This window comes from Solanum tuberosum, unplaced genomic scaffold (assembly GCF_000226075.1).
Source record: "Solanum tuberosum cultivar DM 1-3 516 R44 unplaced genomic scaffold, SolTub_3.0 scf00062, whole genome shotgun sequence".
Taxonomy (NCBI): Eukaryota; Viridiplantae; Streptophyta; class Magnoliopsida; order Solanales; family Solanaceae; genus Solanum; species Solanum tuberosum.
In genome coordinates this window covers 298,177-317,260 of record NW_006238987.1, presented here as the reverse complement: position 1 = coordinate 317,260, position 19,084 = coordinate 298,177, and the positions used below count along the sequence as shown (strand labels likewise).

At 31.6% G+C, this 19,084-nt stretch overlaps 2 protein-coding genes across 2 annotated transcripts; one reads left to right on the top strand and one right to left on the bottom strand.

Annotated features, from left to right (window-relative positions):
• The first annotated feature begins 9,651 nt into the window (after positions 1 to 9,651).
• Positions 9,652 to 14,332, top strand: LOC102582173 (ribosomal RNA small subunit methyltransferase G). Its single transcript, XM_006344950.2, has 7 exons — positions 9,652 to 10,068; positions 10,149 to 10,341; positions 10,691 to 10,800; positions 11,807 to 11,885; positions 11,973 to 12,040; positions 13,333 to 13,399; positions 13,890 to 14,332. The coding sequence occupies exons 1-7, from the start codon at positions 9,832 to 9,834 to the stop codon at positions 14,000 to 14,002; spliced, it is 867 nt and encodes a 288-aa protein (XP_006345012.1). The 5' UTR covers positions 9,652 to 9,831; the 3' UTR covers positions 14,003 to 14,332.
• Positions 14,333 to 15,219: 887 nt separating this feature from the next.
• Positions 15,220 to 16,744, bottom strand: LOC102581841 (myosin heavy chain kinase B-like). The gene has a single exon (XM_006344949.2). It carries the CDS (start codon positions 16,613 to 16,615, stop codon positions 15,428 to 15,430), a length of 1,188 nt encoding a protein of 395 aa, XP_006345011.1. The 5' UTR covers positions 16,616 to 16,744; the 3' UTR covers positions 15,220 to 15,427.
• Positions 16,745 to 19,084: the final 2,340 nt, after the last annotated feature.

Below are 19,084 nucleotides of genomic sequence, written 5' to 3'. Positions count from 1 at the left end.
TCTTCCCTCTCTCGCTCGTCTCTCTCCTCCCTCTCCCAATCTCGCTTGCCATATATACAAATGCATATGTATAATATGCAATAATCTAACATATATACATATACAATTCACCTTTCTCCAACTCTTTACCCCCTCTCTCTCTCCTCTCTCTCCCAGTCTCGCTCGCCTCTCTCCTCCCTATAACATATAGCTACGAATTGTAATTATCAAATTATAACTATGGAGAGTAATTGGGCTATTTTTTAGTGGCTATATGTGAATGTTCCCCTAACAAAAATGTAGAAATAGATGGTCAAACTGTTGACCTACTTTCTTTATAGACAAATTTTGATTTTTGACCTTTAAGGTTTGCCCAATTTAAAAAAAAAATAGTCAAAAGATCAAAGACTATTTGTTTCTAAGGTCACTGGACTTAATTAATTATCATGTTAAAATTTATATGTTTATAAGATTGGTGATCACTTTCGTTTTACGCTATCGAAGTTGAAAAACTCACATATGAAATTTGATATATATTTTTTGTACAAAAGATAATTCTTGTTAACTTTGTTCAGATACTTGTTCTTTCCTTTTACCTTCATCACACTATCCAGACTTCTTAGTATGTTATATATTCTCTCATCTCAATTTTATGTTCTAGTATTTCATCTTGTTCTAGTTACCTCCTTCTTCTTCTGATATTCTAAGATTTCTCCATTAGCATTATTCACGATTCAATTCTCAATTGTAATTTAGATTCAGTAGGTATAATATACGTCAGTGTTGTGTAAGAGAAGTTTATTAGCCCATTTCCCATTCAACATCATTTTGACTTTAGTTAGGAATATATCACTCATATCAACCTTTGATTTTACCCTCTACAAATAACAAAAGTGGAAAGCAAGAAGATGGTTAAAAACAATATTTGAATCCTCCGATACTTAAATATAGAGTAATATCTTAAAAAGTCACTCAACTTTAAGAAATTATGTAGTAAAGTCATTCAACTTTGTTTTCTATCAATTTAAATCACTCAATTTGGGACTTGTCACATACAAAATCACTCATTCAAAATTTTAATAAAAAAATTCCGACTTGATCACAAATGAATTATTCTTTTTATATATTCTTTTATTTATTTTTATTTTTATATAGAAAAATTCTAAAAATAATATTAAAAAAAAACTTTCCAAGATTATTTTCTTCTATTCATATTATATATATATATATATATATATATTCTCATTCGAATATATATCATATGTTAAGTCCTCTCAATGGTAATGAAAATAGTGAGTTGAAGGGTAACGTTTAACACTCACAAAATTATATCATTACCATTGAGCTCGTTATATTATTTTATATACATAAATAAATATATATTTACTAAAATTCTGACAATTTTATAATGGATTAAAATTAAAGATTTATAAGTTAATACTAAAATCTAAAATGATAAGAAATGAAGTTCAGTAACTTGAGCGTAAACCTAATACCTTTATCTTGTTAATTAAAAAAAGAGGCAATTTAATCATCAAGACTTCAACGTCTCATGAGTTTTGCTCCAGTTTCGGCTTTAGAAATGTTTGTTCAGTTTGCAAATCTTCATCTCTATTTGAAGGAAAAAATAAATTCTTCAATTCTATTTTAGTTGAAATCTAATTTTAGACCGGATGGTTGGTCAAGTGAGATTCATTTCTATATGAGATTAAAAAAATAATATTTTGTTATGTCGGATTTGTTTTAATGATAAATTAGGGTGAGTTATTTTATAATAGAAAGTCCTAAGTTGTGTGACTTTATTGATACAATACCAAGTTGAATGACTTTGTCACATAATTTCTCAAAGTTGAATGACCTTTAGAGATATATACTGCTTAAATGTACAATAATATTGCAACATATACATGGACCTACGATTGAATTCAAGTACAATAATGTTGTAATATATGTCACTACAACTTTAACCTATGTTTGAATTCAAGTACAATAATAATGTTGTAGTATATGTCACTACAACTCTAACCTATGTTCGAATTCAAAGCACAATAATATGTTCGAATTCATTCATTTAAGCTAGTATAGATTGTATAAGCAGCTAGAGATACGGATGGTGTAACGGTTTTGATGTTAGGGGTATATATGAATTATGATTATATAATATACGAACATTTAACAGTTACAATAGTATATAATATAGAAAGAACTTGTGTTGGCTGGGATACGTATATATTTGTATAAAAAAACAAGATTGGAATCTGCAAAAGAAAAATATGCTTTCATCTCCCGTGGTTCAAAGAACATGTTTGCCACAAAAATAATTCACTGTAAAGGTAGAAGAAAGTGGAATAAAAGATGGCTGGCTAAAGTAGAGTCAACTTTATCACGGTCAAAACACAAGTCTTATTCTATTGTCTTATCGAGAAAGCTATATATATATATATATATATATATTCTCATTCGAATATATATCATATGTTAAGTCCTCTCAATGGTAATGAAAATAGTGAGTTGAAGGGTAACGTTTAACACTCACAAAATTATATCATTACCATTGAGCTCGTTATATTATTTTATATACATAAATAAATATATATTTACTAAAATTCTGACAATTTTATAATGGATTAAAATTAAAGATTTATAAGTTAATACTAAAATCTAAAATGATAAGAAATGAAGTTCAGTAACTTGAGCGTAAACCTAATACCTTTATCTTGTTAATTAAAAAAAGAGGCAATTTAATCATCAAGACTTCAACGTCTCATGAGTTTTGCTCCAGTTTCGGCTTTAGAAATGTTTGTTCAGTTTGCAAATCTTCATCTCTATTTGAAGGAAAAAATAAATTCTTCAATTCTATTTTAGTTGAAATCTAATTTTAGACCGGATGGTTGGTCAAGTGAGATTCATTTCTATATGAGATTAAAAAAATAATATTTTGTTATGTCGGATTTGTTTTAATGATAAATTAGGGTGAGTTATTTTATAATAGAAAGTCCTAAGTTGTGTGACTTTATTGATACAATACCAAGTTGAATGACTTTGTCACATAATTTCTCAAAGTTGAATGACCTTTAGAGATATATACTGCTTAAATGTACAATAATATTGCAACATATACATGGACCTACGATTGAATTCAAGTACAATAATGTTGTAATATATGTCACTACAACTTTAACCTATGTTTGAATTCAAGTACAATAATAATGTTGTAGTATATGTCACTACAACTCTAACCTATGTTCGAATTCAAAGCACAATAATATGTTCGAATTCATTCATTTAAGCTAGTATAGATTGTATAAGCAGCTAGAGATACGGATGGTGTAACGGTTTTGATGTTAGGGGTATATATGAATTATGATTATATAATATACGAACATTTAACAGTTACAATAGTATATAATATAGAAAGAACTTGTGTTGGCTGGGATACGTATATATTTGTATAAAAAAACAAGATTGGAATCTGCAAAAGAAAAATATGCTTTCATCTCCCGTGGTTCAAAGAACATGTTTGCCACAAAAATAATTCACTGTAAAGGTAGAAGAAAGTGGAATAAAAGATGGCTGGCTAAAGTAGAGTCAACTTTATCACGGTCAAAACACAAGTCTTATTCTATTGTCTTATCGAGAAAGCTACCTACTAATCTTCTACCCTAATCCTCAACCTCTATACCATCCTATATGGTCATGTCCTGTGGGTGTGCCAAATCCTGTCTAATCACTTCTTGATCTGCATTACTTCTTCAGCCTACCTTTACTTGTCCTAAAAGTAATCACGATAGTGAACCTCTTGCACCTCTTTACTGGGACCTCTGTGCATTTGCTCTTCACATGTCCAAATTATCTCAATCTCACCTCCCTCATCTTGTAAATTACTAGAGCCACTCTCATTGTATTCACGCCCTTCCCTAGTCATTAATTATTGCTCATCCCCCACTTTTTATGGTGAAATTTATGTCTTTATCCTCTAATATTATCTTTAATGTGGTATTTCGTTCATTTCAAATCCCGAGATCTTGTTTAGAATTTTCATATATATATGAAGATTGAGTGAACGCTTTGATACAATTCAAATTGGCAAGTAATAAGAGTGTAACTATTTTCCCTAATACACTTTGAATAATTTCTTGGGTAAAAATGAAAAAAAGTGTACGTTCTACTTGTGGAAATGCTTAATCTGTCACAAGTCACAGGCAGAGGCAATTAAATTGATAAATAAATCCATTGATTCTCTTATTTCTGTTATTACGAAGTTCAATGATTCCTTTCTTATTCTTTATTATACGAAATGCTAAAATCTTTATCAAAACCCAATAAAGTTAGTATTAGAGCATATTCGTATATACAGTCCAGAAACAGCCTTTTTCTGTGTTGCCTATCATATACTAATATTATACATAAATAATAAAACAATTATTATCTTTTCAAAAATTAAAATAACTTTTTTATATATATCCAGCTATAGACATATTTACTCATATTCAACATCCAATTATGTTTTTTCTTTCTTTCTAAAAATAAAAATAAAATAAGACTATTATTTAATTTACCTGGGAAAACATAAATTCAAAGGGTTGACAAAAAAAAAATCTACCATCGTCCGTGTGTTGTACCTTGTGCTACTTGGCTTGTGCAACAGTCAAATAAGTAGAGTGTATTGGGCTAAATGTAGCTTGTGCACTTGTATCCCAATGACGTGGCAAGAAGGACCAAAAGAACAGATACACCAGATATGATTGTATAATATTCTATCCACAATAAAAAATATTAGTTTGCATTATTAATGACATTTCTACATGAACGACAATCATTGATTGTATTTTTGTAAGGCTTGAGTGGAGCATTTTTATCGATTAATGTTTTACCTTCGTAACCTATACGCTATAAATAGTTTTTACACAATTATAAGACATCTAATACAAACAATACATAAATAGCTATATACTTAAATTCTTTTGCTCCAAGTTATTCATATTTAAATTTTTTCGAAATCTTTACTTTATATAGCATTTAGTTATTATAATAATTCCGGATCTGAAGCTAAGATCACTCGAACATAATAATATTCATCATTGAAGGCCAAAACACATATGATTCTCTTCACTTACTTAAATATTTTCGTCACAATCATATTTAACTGCTAATAAATGAATTTAACGACGTAAACACGTGTTTTTTATCTCATTACAAATTCAACTGTACTATTTACCCGGTATATATATGAGCATTTGTTTGATTCCCCTGTGAATAAATGTGTCCTTGTGCTGCAACTTCTAAGGAATAATTGCATAGAGATGTTACATCTATTGATGGCATAGTGTCTGGCTATGGTCAAAATACATAAAGAGTTGGCTAGTACCATGCATGTGCACTCTGATTATTTTCTATTTTTGAGAAAGAGGGGCCTCCACCACTTGGGTTTTGTTTTTATGTTTTTGCTAAAGTTGGATTAATTTGCATCAACTAAATCTACTCACACCATATTTAATTTCTAAAATTTGAGTTTGAAATTTCTAATTAATAATGATCAATGCATGGTGAGAGTTTATATATGAAAAAGAATAACAATACTTTCTTGTTATAAATGAAAAAATAAATTTCTCCTATGAAAATAATTTAATTTTTCATCTTATTCTTAATGAGTTTTTTTTAATGGCCACACAAATACTATGACTTATTTAAAATCACAACAACATCATACAAGAGAAATCCCATAAAATGGAGTTTAGGGAGGATAAAGTATACACAGACCTTACCACTGTTAGGTATATATATATTTTCACTACCCCAAATATTAAAAACTAAGTTATATATGTCATATAAATTGAAGCGGAGGGAAGTAGTAGCTAGGTTTGAAAGAGAAGAAGGGAGTATATATTATTAATAATACATTGGAATTCTCTTCATCATGCTTAGAAAGGCAGGCAACAACATAAAGAGCAATCATAATGTCTTATTATTCCAGCTTGCTCTCTCTTCTGACTCTTCCCCACCATCATTGCTACTCTTTCTTTATCATTCACCAACCTCATCACCATGATCATTTCATTTCATCAACAATATTACAAGACGAAGACGAAGACAAAGATGAAGATGAAGATGTAGTTGAAGTTGACAATGAACAAGAGTACTACTACTTTCCTAGTTGGAAAACCCTAATTAAGTACTCTTAAATCTTCTCCAAAAATAGCTCGTTGTATTTATGGTGAATCAAGCATCATGGTCCGATTGATAACATATGTGTGTTCCTTCAACTCTTTAATTTTAAGCAATTTATTAGTATTCCTTTTTATTTTCTTTCCAAAAATTTCTTTTGTTATTCTTATTTTTGGATTTGCTAGATTGAGAGCAAAAACATAATTCATGATGAGTATCTTGTTGTTTCACTAAACCTAGTAATTAATAAAAATCCTCTTTCTTTGACTTTGAAAAATTACTTATGCTTACCATCTGAGCAACCCACGGATCTAGTTGCCATTTTACTAATTAGGGTTTCAATGTAATTTTTAACATGTAAAGTCCCTTCTTTTATTCGTATCGATCTGTTTGAGATTTGAGAAACTATGATACTAGTAATTAAAATTAAATATATTACTACATGTTTTCATATGGTAAAACAAGAAAAGGTTTATGAATACGTACTGTTTTGTACTTTATATGTGGCGTTAGCATGGCTTTATGTTAACTGTTAATTTCACTGTCTATATTCTCTCATCCCTTCAAAAAAAATGAGTTTTCCTTTTCATGGACAGAGATTGGTAGAGAATATTTGTTTCTTTTATCTGAATATTCAGTACTATACTACTATAACTTTCTATTCTTATTCTTCTCTTTTCTCCTTTTCTTTCTTCCCACAAGAGGGTACTAAGGAGTTTTTTTAGACGAGTAACTTTAAAGATGCCATAGTTTTATTGAGACTATATATAAGTTAGCGTTTGACCATAGATTTTGGATCAAATTTTAAAAATATATCTTCAAAACATCTGTTTGATCATAGATTTTGAGAACCTGTCTTCAATTTTTTTTGTCAAGTTCCAAAAACGTGTCTAGACCAATTTTTTAGAGAGATATCATTTTCACTTAGTTTTTTTTTATAAAAAAATTCAATAAAATAAATGTTCAAACAACTTCAAGTTTCAAAAATCATAACCTTAAAGACTCAAATTTCAAATTCCAACTTTAAAATCTATGATCAAACAGAAACTAAGACTTCTGAAATTATATTTGTAATTTTGGACATAAAAAATGTGATATTTGAAATTAAATTGCAAAAAGTATATGGCTGAAAATTAGTTGAATTATGTTTGGACATCCATTTAACTTTTTTTAAAAAAAAATTGTGAAAGGAAAAGATCTCTTGAAAAACTGATCTAATGTTTTTAAAAAATTCAAAAACAAATCAATCTAATGTATATCAAATATTGCTTTGAACTTCTTTTTTTTCTTTCAAAAACAGCAAGGAATAAGCAGCTCCTAAATATGTTACTCGCTCCGATCACAGTGTTTGAATTTTGAGAATCAAACAATTAATTTTTCTTTGATCACTAATCATGTTTTTCTTTTCTCTTGTTTTGGCTTTGCAAGTTCCTGTTATGCATTCCTGTCCGATCGTTTTCTTCAGATTATCTTAACGGTGGAAAAGCGCCAATAGGGCCCATGATTTGTAGTAATTAACTTGTTTTTATTGATTTATAATAATCGATAAGATTTGTTCATAAACCTTTAAAATACATTGAATTGTTAATTATATGACATGATATTTCTTACATAATTTCTAAATATATAAATTTAATTTCAATTTTTTTACGACATCTAAATTTACTATGAAATTAAAAGATTTAACTCTAAAATCACAAAAAAAATCGGAGAAGGGAAGACTAACATATTAGTAACATGTATTTGAGTCACGGGAACGAAACTAATGAAGACTTATGTCACGTGATATGGAATAGAAAGAGTAGTTTAAATTTGGTAGCTCATGTAAAATTATGGTTTGAGCATTTAAAAGGTGACACAGTCAGAATTTTTATTAAGAGGTTCAAAAATAAATAAAGAAATCAAGAGAATTTCATATACGATATAATTTTTCATTAAAAAGAGATTCGAATGAAACTCTTGTACTCCACCCCGAATAGAACTAATTGTTCTTTACCAACATTCCCTTCACAAATTTCTAGATGAGGAAAGTCCTCACCACTCACCAGCCAGGTAACTAGCTAACCATAAAAACAAGTAGATCTTGAAACTGTAACTTAAAATGGTAACTAGCGAAGTCTATTTTAGATCCTCCACTGTTTTTACTACTAATATTTTGCACTCCATAGATTTCAACTGTCCAGAAGTTAAAACAATGTTTATGATAATAAAGAAATAAATCTTGATCCTAATTCAATGTACGACTCTCATAACATAATAATTAAGAGATGAATATTGGATTTAATTCACTTCGAGTGATTATTTAATCTTTGAGATGACTAGATATATTTAGGAAAACCCAAAGTTTTGAATTCTTTGGTACGATCATGCATGTTTCTTAATCGAGTGCATTACGTAATCACCAATCGCCATCAATTTATTTTGCTAATTTTAGCTCATGTTTTATTAATCGTTTTGGTGTCTAACCAAAGTTAACTTTAAGATACAATAATGCTAAGTTGATTATCCACAAGGTCACTCAACTAATTGAAATTGTGCAAGAAAAATTGTTTTTCTTTGTTCTGTAGCAGAAAACAATTAAACCCGATTATCGAGTACTATGGATATTTTAATAATTATATTCACATATATATTTTAATTGAGACAACTTAATCTTAAAATTAAAAGAACAAGGGAGGCCTAACTCTTTTTTGTTTTTAATACATGACCAATCATTGAGTTTTAATTTCTGATGTGTGCTCAAACACATCAATTTTAAAAAGTTAAGAGTATAATATTTATATTTACACAAGTGGTAGACGATTGTATGTTATGGGGCCAAACATTACTGAAGCAATGTCGATTAGTGATTGATGCTGTACAAATTGTTGTTCAAAAAGGTTGGAGAAGATCCCATATGCTTTAGATGCAAATGAGTTGGTGATGATACTACAGGGTTCGATTGTGCAATTTTTTCGTGAAGACATTGATTATTAACATTGAGATAGATTGATGAAGGCAAGTTAGTAATTTTTCTTTAATTAGATGGAATTAGAAGAGATGTAGTTATCTGTTACTCTCTCCGTTCACTTTTACTTGTTCATTTTAAACTTAACATGTCCTTAAAAACAACAACTAATATAAATACTTTTACCATAATGCCCATGCTATTGATGTATAATCTTAGATTTTGAGAAATGATTTGAGAAATAAATAATTAATGTTAAAGAAAAAATAATTATATTTTCATGATATATTTTAATTAATGTCATTAACTAATTTATTTACTTTGGACATGAGGAGTAAAAGGAACCTTGATATATATTTTTTCTTTTCTTTTTGGATAGATATAATTATCATTAAATTTGTACATTGAAAAAAGAATGCATTAAGGAAAAAATTGAGAAAAAGAGTCAAATAACCCTTTATTTACTCCTCCTGGAACTCTCACCTTTTTTACTCTTTTGGTGACTGAAACTTACATATTAGAGCTGGAGTTAGAAGTGAGAGACATTTATCATCCGAACAGTTATTCGAAACAACAATTATTTCGAATCAACTTTTTAAAACATCAGGACGGGAGGGGGTAGGATAGGAAATCAGTGTTGCTAGTCAAGATGAGCTTCAGTGGCATATAGTCCAAATCTGGCCGAAACGCATAAAATTAACTGCTTCCTATCTAGGCCCCTGCAAGTAAGCACTCCGAAAATGTTACTTTGCGGAGGCCGTAGATTCAATTTATTGGCGCCAACAACCCCACTCTCATTTGGGACTTTCATCAAACACCTTGCAGCTTCAAAATCCTCCAAGCTTTCACTGACCGCAAAATCGTTTACCGCCAGCGCAAGCTCAAAAGTCTTCAGTTCCTCCCGTTTTGAAGCGCTAAATTCGCGTCAAAAAGAACAAGTGCATCTCTACATTGATTCCCTCCTTGAATGGAACCAGGTTCGCCATTATCCTTTGTGTTTTATGTATACTTTTGTGCTACCAAATTGTGTATGCTCAGATTAAGTATTTTATACCAGAAAATGAATCTGACTGCCGTAAAGGAGGAGAGCGAGGTTATGGAAAGGCACGTTGAAGACTCACTTTCAATTATTGAACCGATTCGGACTTCGTATCTCTCACATTGTGGACCTTCGTCTGAGAATCTCAATCTCGTTGATGTTGGAAGTGGTGCCGGGCTTCCTGGAGTAATTTTGGCCATTGCTTCTCCAGGTAGTTATTCACTTTTTTTCTTGACAATGTCAAGTATCAACATCTCAAAAATAAACTGAAAATTGGCTATATAGAATATGTTGTATTTCTGCATATTCACTTATTTGAACTAAACAAACAAAGGAAGGAAAGAAAAAGAGATGGATTAAAAAATGTGAGATTTCATTTTGTTGAATGGAACAAGCTGCTTTTACTGGTTGAGTAGTTTGTTAAGAAATTGATTTACAGTGTTATTAACATTAAAGTTTACCTGTTCAAATCCATCTCATTCTATTCTCTCCATACTTCTTTCACTATCTTCCTTAATTTCCGACTTTAGTATGATCCCTTAATGAAGTTGTATGTACAGGTTGGAAAGTGACCCTTCTGGAGTCTTTAAATAAGCGTTGTTCCTTTTTGGAGCACGTGGTTAGTCAGATTGGTCTATCAAATGTTCAAGTTAAAAGAGAAAGAGCTGAGGTTAGTAAAACTCGAATTATCAGTTAACATGTCTTTTTAACTATTCATTTAGTAATTTTGTTAAAAAATAGTCTTCCTTAATTTAGTCAATATGTGTAAGATGTTTTGGTCCATATTGAATTCGAAGTTTCATTGTTGCAACGTCAGCCGAATGTATTCCTTGCAAGGTCACATTTGTTTTGTTTTCCTGAAACCAGATGGAAGTTAAGTTCCATGGGCTAGGTTTAATCATTACATTCTTCGACTCCAATCTGTAGTTTCTCTTTAATACTAATATGTTTTAAACAACTACAGAAGTATACTTTTGGTCAAATTTGAGTAGTTTCCTATTTTCCCTGATGGCCTGAACGTTTTTCTTTTCAACCTCATCAGTAGCTATCGATCCTTTAAATCTTACCATTCTCAAAAATAAAAAGAGAGCAACTGATCCCTGACTTAACTTCCTTATACTGTAGCTTATCTGAGTGGTTAAACTTTAGGAACTAATGTATGATCTACTGCTGTTAAATATCAATAGATTTACCAAATTTGTTTTTGTATTCTTCTCTTAAGGAGTTGGGATCTCACATGATCTAATTCTCTCCTCAAATTAGGTTGTGCACAGTACAATAGGCTAAATTCTGGTATAACTGAAGATCATCTTCATGCCTCCTTATGTCAAAATAATCACAGCAGAGTCCATTCTTTTATTCAGTCCATATGTTCTGTCGTTTAGTGAAAACATCTGATGGGTTTATCTCCTTGTGTAGGATACTTAATGTATTAATGTCTTGGGAGGAAAGTTCTACATTCTTGCTCTTTCTGCTAGTTATGCATGCTCTTAGTTTATGTTGTGATTTTGTGATGCATGACAAATTAAAATTTGCTGGAATTTGATGCCCGTTGTTCCTCCTATTATAAACTAGTATCATCTTTTAGATTTTCTTCAGGTAGTACGTTTTTTAAATATTCACTTAACTTGTGGACATGAATCATGATGCACATTCTGAACTTTGGAATAGGACAGAAGCTAGGGCAAGACGTCAGCTTCAGAGAGTCTTTTGATGTTGCAGTTGCCCGAGCAGTTGCAGAAATGAGAATTTTAGGTAAACGGATACATATTTGTTTCTTCCTCTGTGTTTTATGTTCTTTAATAATCCTTGAGATGGTTATCTGTTTCTGTCATTTTGCAGCTGAGTATTGCCTTCCTCTAGTCCGAACTGGTGGTATCTTTGTAGCTGCGAAAGGTCATGATCCTCAGGTTTGTTTCTCTTATGATTTATAGTAATAGTTTTAGTTACTTTGTCTGAGACAGATGAGCAGAAGGCTTAGCTCTAGTTAAATAATGTGTTGTTGGATTCAAATTTGATACCTCATGGTTCTCCTCCCACTTTGTTGACTAGTAGGCCAAACCCTTTGGTGCTATTGAGAATGTATGATTGCATCTTTGTTCATCTCCTTCTTCATTCTATTCTCCCGATATAAAAAATTTTCTGCAAGTCTTGTATGTGATTTAAAGTTGCTTTTTTTTAGTGGAGGGTCTTTTGATGTTTTTCCATGTTTCGTTGTGTTTAAATACTCTGTACTCTTTATAGTCCTTGCTTACTTTGTCTTCCTTGAAAGTTGAAACCCAAGGCATGTAACATTTACTGGTTAACAGAAAAAAGAAGCAGGTAAACATTAATTATTGTGCTAGTTCAAAAATTAATATTCTTGCATTACAGGCTCACGAAGTCAAGATTTTAGGCCTTAAATGAGCCTTTTGTTGCAGTGTTTTCTAACCCAAAGAATATTTGACTTAGGGCTGCTGCTTAATTCCAGATACAAGTACTAACACACATTTTAAAATATCTGTTGTTTAGATGGGTTTGCCATCGTATTAGAGAATCATATCGCAGTCCCATAGCAAAAATGACATTTTTGGCTCCTTGACTGTGAGGTGTTCTGCATTTTTGGACATTGAGTATTGTGTTTTGGTTCTTTGGCTAAAAGGCATTTTGAAATTTTGTTAAATGTTTTCTGAAAACTCTTGAGTATAATCCATCCCTAATATGTCGAACCTATTGTTTCTGGTTAATTTACAAGTGAATGGATGTCTCTAGCCATTATGTCATGGTACGGGTTTTTGCTGCAATTCGGTAGTGGGATTTCATTCAATTTGAATGATTGTAGTGGTATATCATATCATATGCATTTATAAACAAAATTTTCAGCATGCGCTATATTTCACTTTTCTAAGTCCAGTTTTTTCCCCAGAAAGATTAAAGGATGAAATTTGCCTAATGCCTATAATTTTAGAGACCAAATGATCAAGAATCTATGGTTATGTACCAAAACGCAGAACACTACACTTGGGTATTCAAAAATGTTATTTTTTCTCCTTAACACCTAGAGTGGATCTGCGGTGGCAGTCTACTGAAAATGCAATGTGTATCATTGAAGAAATGTAACCCAATATGAATTTGTAGGATATAAGATGATTTGCATTTGAGAAGAGGAACTATTGGCATATATTTGCAATAACTGCTCTCTGACTTTCCTACTCATTGACAGGAGGAAGTGCAAAGAGCAGAGAGAGCAATACAACTGATGGGAGCATCTCTATTGCAAATTCGTTGTGGTATTGCTTTCTTTCACATTGTAGTTACAAAAGGATGTGACCATGGTTCAGAGTGGTTCCTAGGTTTATGAATTTTCATGTAATTTTATGGGACAAAACAAGCTTCTTAAAAGAAATTATAGAGGAACTAGATAATGGCAGATGAGTTTCTGTTTAAAGAAAGTGAATTATTTCTGACTTCTTGTGATAGTTGGTATTCCAGATCCAAATCATCCTGTTTCTGAAAATCATCATTTTCAAAGTTTGAGGTCAATGTGTCGGACTTTCTCTACTTGAAGGATCAATTATGAGCAATTTCTCATCTTCTTAATTATAACTTTGAAAATGAAGACATCTGATATCATGTTGTTATGTCTCAGTATGATTGGTCCTGGTCTTACACTTGACCGAGGTTAACTTGCTCTGAGTAGTTTTCCGGATGAGCAACTACATTCTAAAATGTCCACTCATTTCTCACTTTGTTCATTTGTTTGTTTATTTTGTAATACAGTTGATTCCCACAGTAAACATGGACAGAGAACTGCCATAATTTGTTTGAAAGGTAAACCTACCCCCAAGAAATATCCTCGAGATCCAGGAACTCCAGCTAAGATTCCACTTTGAGAGGAATGTTGTCATGCCTCCGTATCTCCCAATTGTACAGTTAATGTATGATAGAAGGAAGTTTGTATTTTAGTATCCTTTCTCTTGAGTTTAGATGCAGAAACACTATACTCATGGATGGCTAGAAGCAGTACTACTAGTTCCTTTGTTAATTGCTTACCTCATTATTTGAGAAGGTACACCACACAGATTTGGCTTAAATTCTATCCATTAAGATGAATGTATATTACAACCACATAATACTTCTATTATTTTGTAACCGAATAAGGGCATTAACGGTGTCCATGTTCCAGTTGGTGATTCAATGTCATACATTTTTGCTGCTTTTTGTTTTGTGATGTAAGCAGATTGCTTCAGTTTGACATATTCAGGACTCAGAATATTTCACAGTAGGTTACCTGATCATGTGGCTGCTATAATTGTGTGAAGAATTGAACAAGTCTCAGCTCATTGGAATTGTGTTACTGTGGCTAAGATATAATTTGTGTACTTTATTAGAATTTCGTTGCATCACATTGTGGGGCATGTGAACCTGTGGTTGGAATTTGGATATTGTTGACCTTAAATTAAACTATGTATTTTACCTAACATTCTTCCCCACTTGTATTAAGAAAACTAGACCCATTCTGCTTATTAAAAATATTAATTCGCCCTTTCAATACGAATAATTATATCTATAGGTATTTGTTTGTTGCCTTGGAGGAAACTTGTTTGATTTGTTCGTGAATACAGTGCTAGGTTGGTGTAAAAAAGGGGCTGCCGTTGTGTATGTGCAAAGATATCAATGCCCCATCAATAAGATAATTAAGGTTGAAATTGTGGCAAAGAGTTTACCTGCCCAGCCGTGTGGTTGAAATGGGAGAGGGTTTCAATTTTCAATCTGAGAAAAAGACGTGTTATTTGCATTTTCTTCCTTTCCCTATGGTTAGTTTTGTATAGTCACGTCAAAGCATTAATCATCATCATGAATATCTTAGTCTATGCCAACATTTGATTAAACCATATTAAAAGGATGGTACATGTACTTTTGGTCTCTCTCGAAATTCTAAAATTCAACTATAGAATAACTTAACACTAGGATGGATAACCAGCACCAGAATTAGGCCAAAAAGAAAAGTTATTAGTCACAGAGGGGTTTGTGAAACTTAAGCTAAAAATTGATCACAAAATATAGGACTTTATAGGGGGTAATTTATAGAAAAGATCAACCAAAGTGGTTTCCAGTTTAAGAAGCATAATCATTTCATAATGGTAGCCTTTTTCAATAGAATAAACCTGCAATACAATCCAACTAAAGAAGAAAAAAGTTGAAATTTTGCAGATATTTTCTTCTCTGGATCACTTGCCCAACAATCTATAATGCAAAATATAATATACAGATATGTTAACTGGCAAATCTTGACCATGTGCATCATGCAAACAGCTTTAGAGAAAAGGAACATAAATCTTCCAAACCATAGTTTCACCATCCAAACTAGCAGTGTATAGGATATATGAAGAAGTTGTATCAGATGGAATTTGTTGATCACTAGTCACAGTCAGGCATTTCACTGGTCCACTGTGCCCTGAAATAACACTAAGACAAGAGTAGCATCTCTCAACCCCTCTCCACACTCTTACTGTTTTATCTGCTGAACCACTGCACACCAAATCTGCGACAACAGCTAGACACAGTATGGACTTTTTATGACCCCTGAGTGCACCCACCAGCACCATGTCACCACTTTCATCCTTCTCCCATACTAGTATCGACCTATCACAAGCACCCGAATATAAAACAGAATCAGTACTAGTACTACTTCTCCCAACTGCTAGTGCATTTACACCTGATCTGTGTTTCTCTAGTGTACAAACTAGTAAATGTTTTTTCTCTTCCTTTCTCCACATCTTAATTTTCTTGTCAGCTGATCCAGTGAAAACATCCCCTTCTTGTGATATTTCTAGTGTGTTGATCGCGTCATCATGTGCATTTGCTATTGATTCCAGGCACTTAAAATCACTGGTTCGCCAGATTTTAAGTGTTCGATCCCATGAAACAGAGTAGAGGAATGACTCGTCGTTGGAAAGGGCTAGTGCTGACACTGTGTCAACATGGTGCACCCATGTGGACTTCTTGTGGCGCCTGATCTGAACATGGTTTTTTGGTACCATAAATTTAAAGGCTCTGTCACTAAGTAAAGGTAGAGTGGCCAAATGAACTATTTTAGGAGTATCCGTATCATGGTTTTCGATTCTCCAGACTCTGATTTTGTGATCTTGATGAGCACTAAAGACCTTATCAGCCAAAATTACTAGAGACTTCACAGCACCTTTCCCTGCTATAACCGTGTCGATTATTCCAGCATCTATTGTGGAAGTTAGAGCTTTTTGCTCCCACATACAAATTTCTTTATCAGAAGAGCCAGTAAAAAGGTATTTCCCACCAAGTACAAGGGAAGATGTATAGGAATTCTGTCCCTTAAGATTAGCTATGCATTGATGTTGAGTTTCAAGATTATGCGAAAAACTCTGATCATGACATAGTGACTTGATTGAAGGAACTGAACGAAAACTTGGCTGTGAATCTACTTTTGAGCTATTTCTTGAACATGAAGTTTGGTAAAAAGGCATCATTCTTCATTCCCCTGAACTCTAGTATATGACTATGTTTTTATGAGAGGATCATATATTATGCATTTTTTGGTGTCTCTGTCTTTGTGAGGAGTGAGGAGTAGAGAAATTAAAATAGGCTTCCTTAATAGAAAATGGAAAGGTACTGTTACTATTTGTTTCTTGAAAAAGTTCTATATATTGTGTAGCTTTTGTTGATTGAGAATGTTTTGTCTACATCAATGACACTTAAAGAATTGGCCCACAAAAAATAAACTAGACAAAAGTTACTTCTTTAATTGTCTCACAAAAGTTTTCAACTTGCATGAAGCAAGGTTTGTTGGAAGAAGGAAACAGTATAGTCTTAATAAAAATATATATAGTATAAATTAGGTACAATTAAATGGCTGACTGGCAAATTTGAAAAGCTAAACCATTTAGCTATTTCATTATTCCCCTCTAATTTGGATGATAATTGTTGTCTTTTGTATTTAGAATGCTGGTGTGCCAAAACAAGGTCAAAATGTGGACTTCCAGAAGCACGGGCGAATCTAGCATACATCTTATGGGTTCACCCGAGCTCAATAGCTTTGGCCCAACCTTGTGTATATGTTAAAAAAAATCCACCAGACACGTATAAATAATAGATATCGAACCTAGTAAATCAAATGTAAATGTGTTAGAATCCGAACTCGAACCCATAATGTTCATATCTTGAATTTTACTCTGTCTAGAAGAATTCAAAGGTAATATTAGTGTCTATTCAATGAAAGGGACTTAGCTAGTTACCTTTCATTTTAAAAAAGTGATTGGTAAAGGAGCAAAGTTAGGTACTCTCATTAACCCACCAATCTTTCTGTTCTCTTTTTAATTATTAAATTCTTAAATCTTTTAAAACAAAAAAAGTATATGTAGAATTTGCTAACTTAGTTGTCATGATAAATTATTATGTGAAAAGTTTTCCATAAGAGTGTTTCTGCTCAGCATCTGATTCAAATTATGGAGGACAGTTCTGCTTATCTGGATGTGCCTAGCTAGGCACTAAAATTTGCCAGCTTCTCAAGTGGCATTTAATTAAATCATAAACCTGGAACATGAACCCACCTACATTATCTTATTTTTCTAATTTTACCTTTTTTGTATTAGTTTATTTTCTTCCAAACATATCACATGATTTACTTAATCTTATGTCCGAAAGAATTATTAGTAGGCGTTTGATCATATGATTTATTATGGAAATAGAAAAAAGTGATTTGAAAATAATATTTAAAAATTGGAGTTGTGCTTAACCATGAAATGAATTAGAGTTGTTTTTGGATTTTGTGAGTAATTTAGAGTGAAAACAGTTTTTTGTTATTTTTGGCATTTCTGAAAATTTTGATCAAAACTTTTAAAAGTGTTTTAAAGTGTTTTCTTTTCTCAAAAGTGTTTTTCAAAAAAAATATTTTGGTGAGGAGTAGTTTGTGGTCGACGAGTAAATCTTAAAAATACTAAAGAGCAACAATTAGTGTTTGACCAAACTTTTAAAAGTTTTTCTAAGTCTATTTTACTTAAAAGTGATTTTCAAATCGTACCTGCTACTCAACATAAACACATATTTTTCCTCAAAAACTTGTCAAATATCTTGGTTTTTTTTAAGAATTAAGTATTATTTTTTTTGCCTCTCAAAAGCTTGGCCAAGACAGAAGGAAGAAGTCAATGAATAGCTAACTATAGGATAGTAGTAATAATAGAAGGCATGGAATTGAAAGTGATTCAAAATATAGGACAATGAAGGAAACCTACCTGCCAAATTAGGTTTTTGCTTAAAAAATACAAGACAATAATTTCTATTGGACTGTGTCACTAACTAAAGGACCTCTTAAGGAAAACTACTACTATCAAGTGTGTACAATTTCTTGGTTAGATATATTTATCAAACATGACTTGTAATAATTGGAATAAATTATGGATCTGTGTTCACTTGTTTGCAGGAATATAGGGAATTGATTGTTTGAATAAGTAGCATATACAAATCACCGATTATCATAATAATTTCTATTTATAATCTAGACAAATGCTATGAGAAGTGGCAATAGGGGTGACGAAGATAAAGATGAGGTGTGTTGGAGGACGAGAATGATACAATCAATGTAAAATGTTATTTGTGGAACTTGTTTTTCCGATTTCCATTAGAGAAGTTATTTTCTTCACTTTTAAGAAATAAAAAAATTGTTTTCCTAGCAAAATCAAAAAATCAAAAAAATTGACTAATAAAAGACAAAAAAATAATAATTAAAAACTACATACCAAACACACCCTAAAAACATATTTTTGTATTAGAAAAAAATGGACTATTCACCCCTTCTTTCTTCTTTTCTACGAAAAAATAAAGTCTTGACTGACCTACCTCCACAATCCCCTTTTTACTTTAGTTTAATTGTAAGTTTTAACTCATAATTAAAGATCTTTTGTTATTGTGTTCCACATCAAAATATCCAGGAATATTATATA

Bases quoted from the DNA above. Each gene is read 5' to 3' on its own strand.
- LOC102582173 (XM_006344950.2), top strand. From the start codon at position 9,832: ATGTTACTTTGCGGAGGCCGTAGATTCAATTTATTGGCGCCAACAACC. The intron at 10,069-10,148 runs GTTCGCCATTAT...ATTTTATACCAG, and splicing joins CCCTCCTTGAATGGAACCAG to AAAATGAATCTGACTGCCGT. The intron at 10,801-11,806 runs GTTAGTAAAACT...GGAATAGGACAG, and splicing joins TTAAAAGAGAAAGAGCTGAG to AAGCTAGGGCAAGACGTCAG.
- LOC102581841 (XM_006344949.2), bottom strand. From the start codon at position 16,615: ATGATGCCTTTTTACCAAACTTCATGTTCAAGAAATAGCTCAAAAGTA.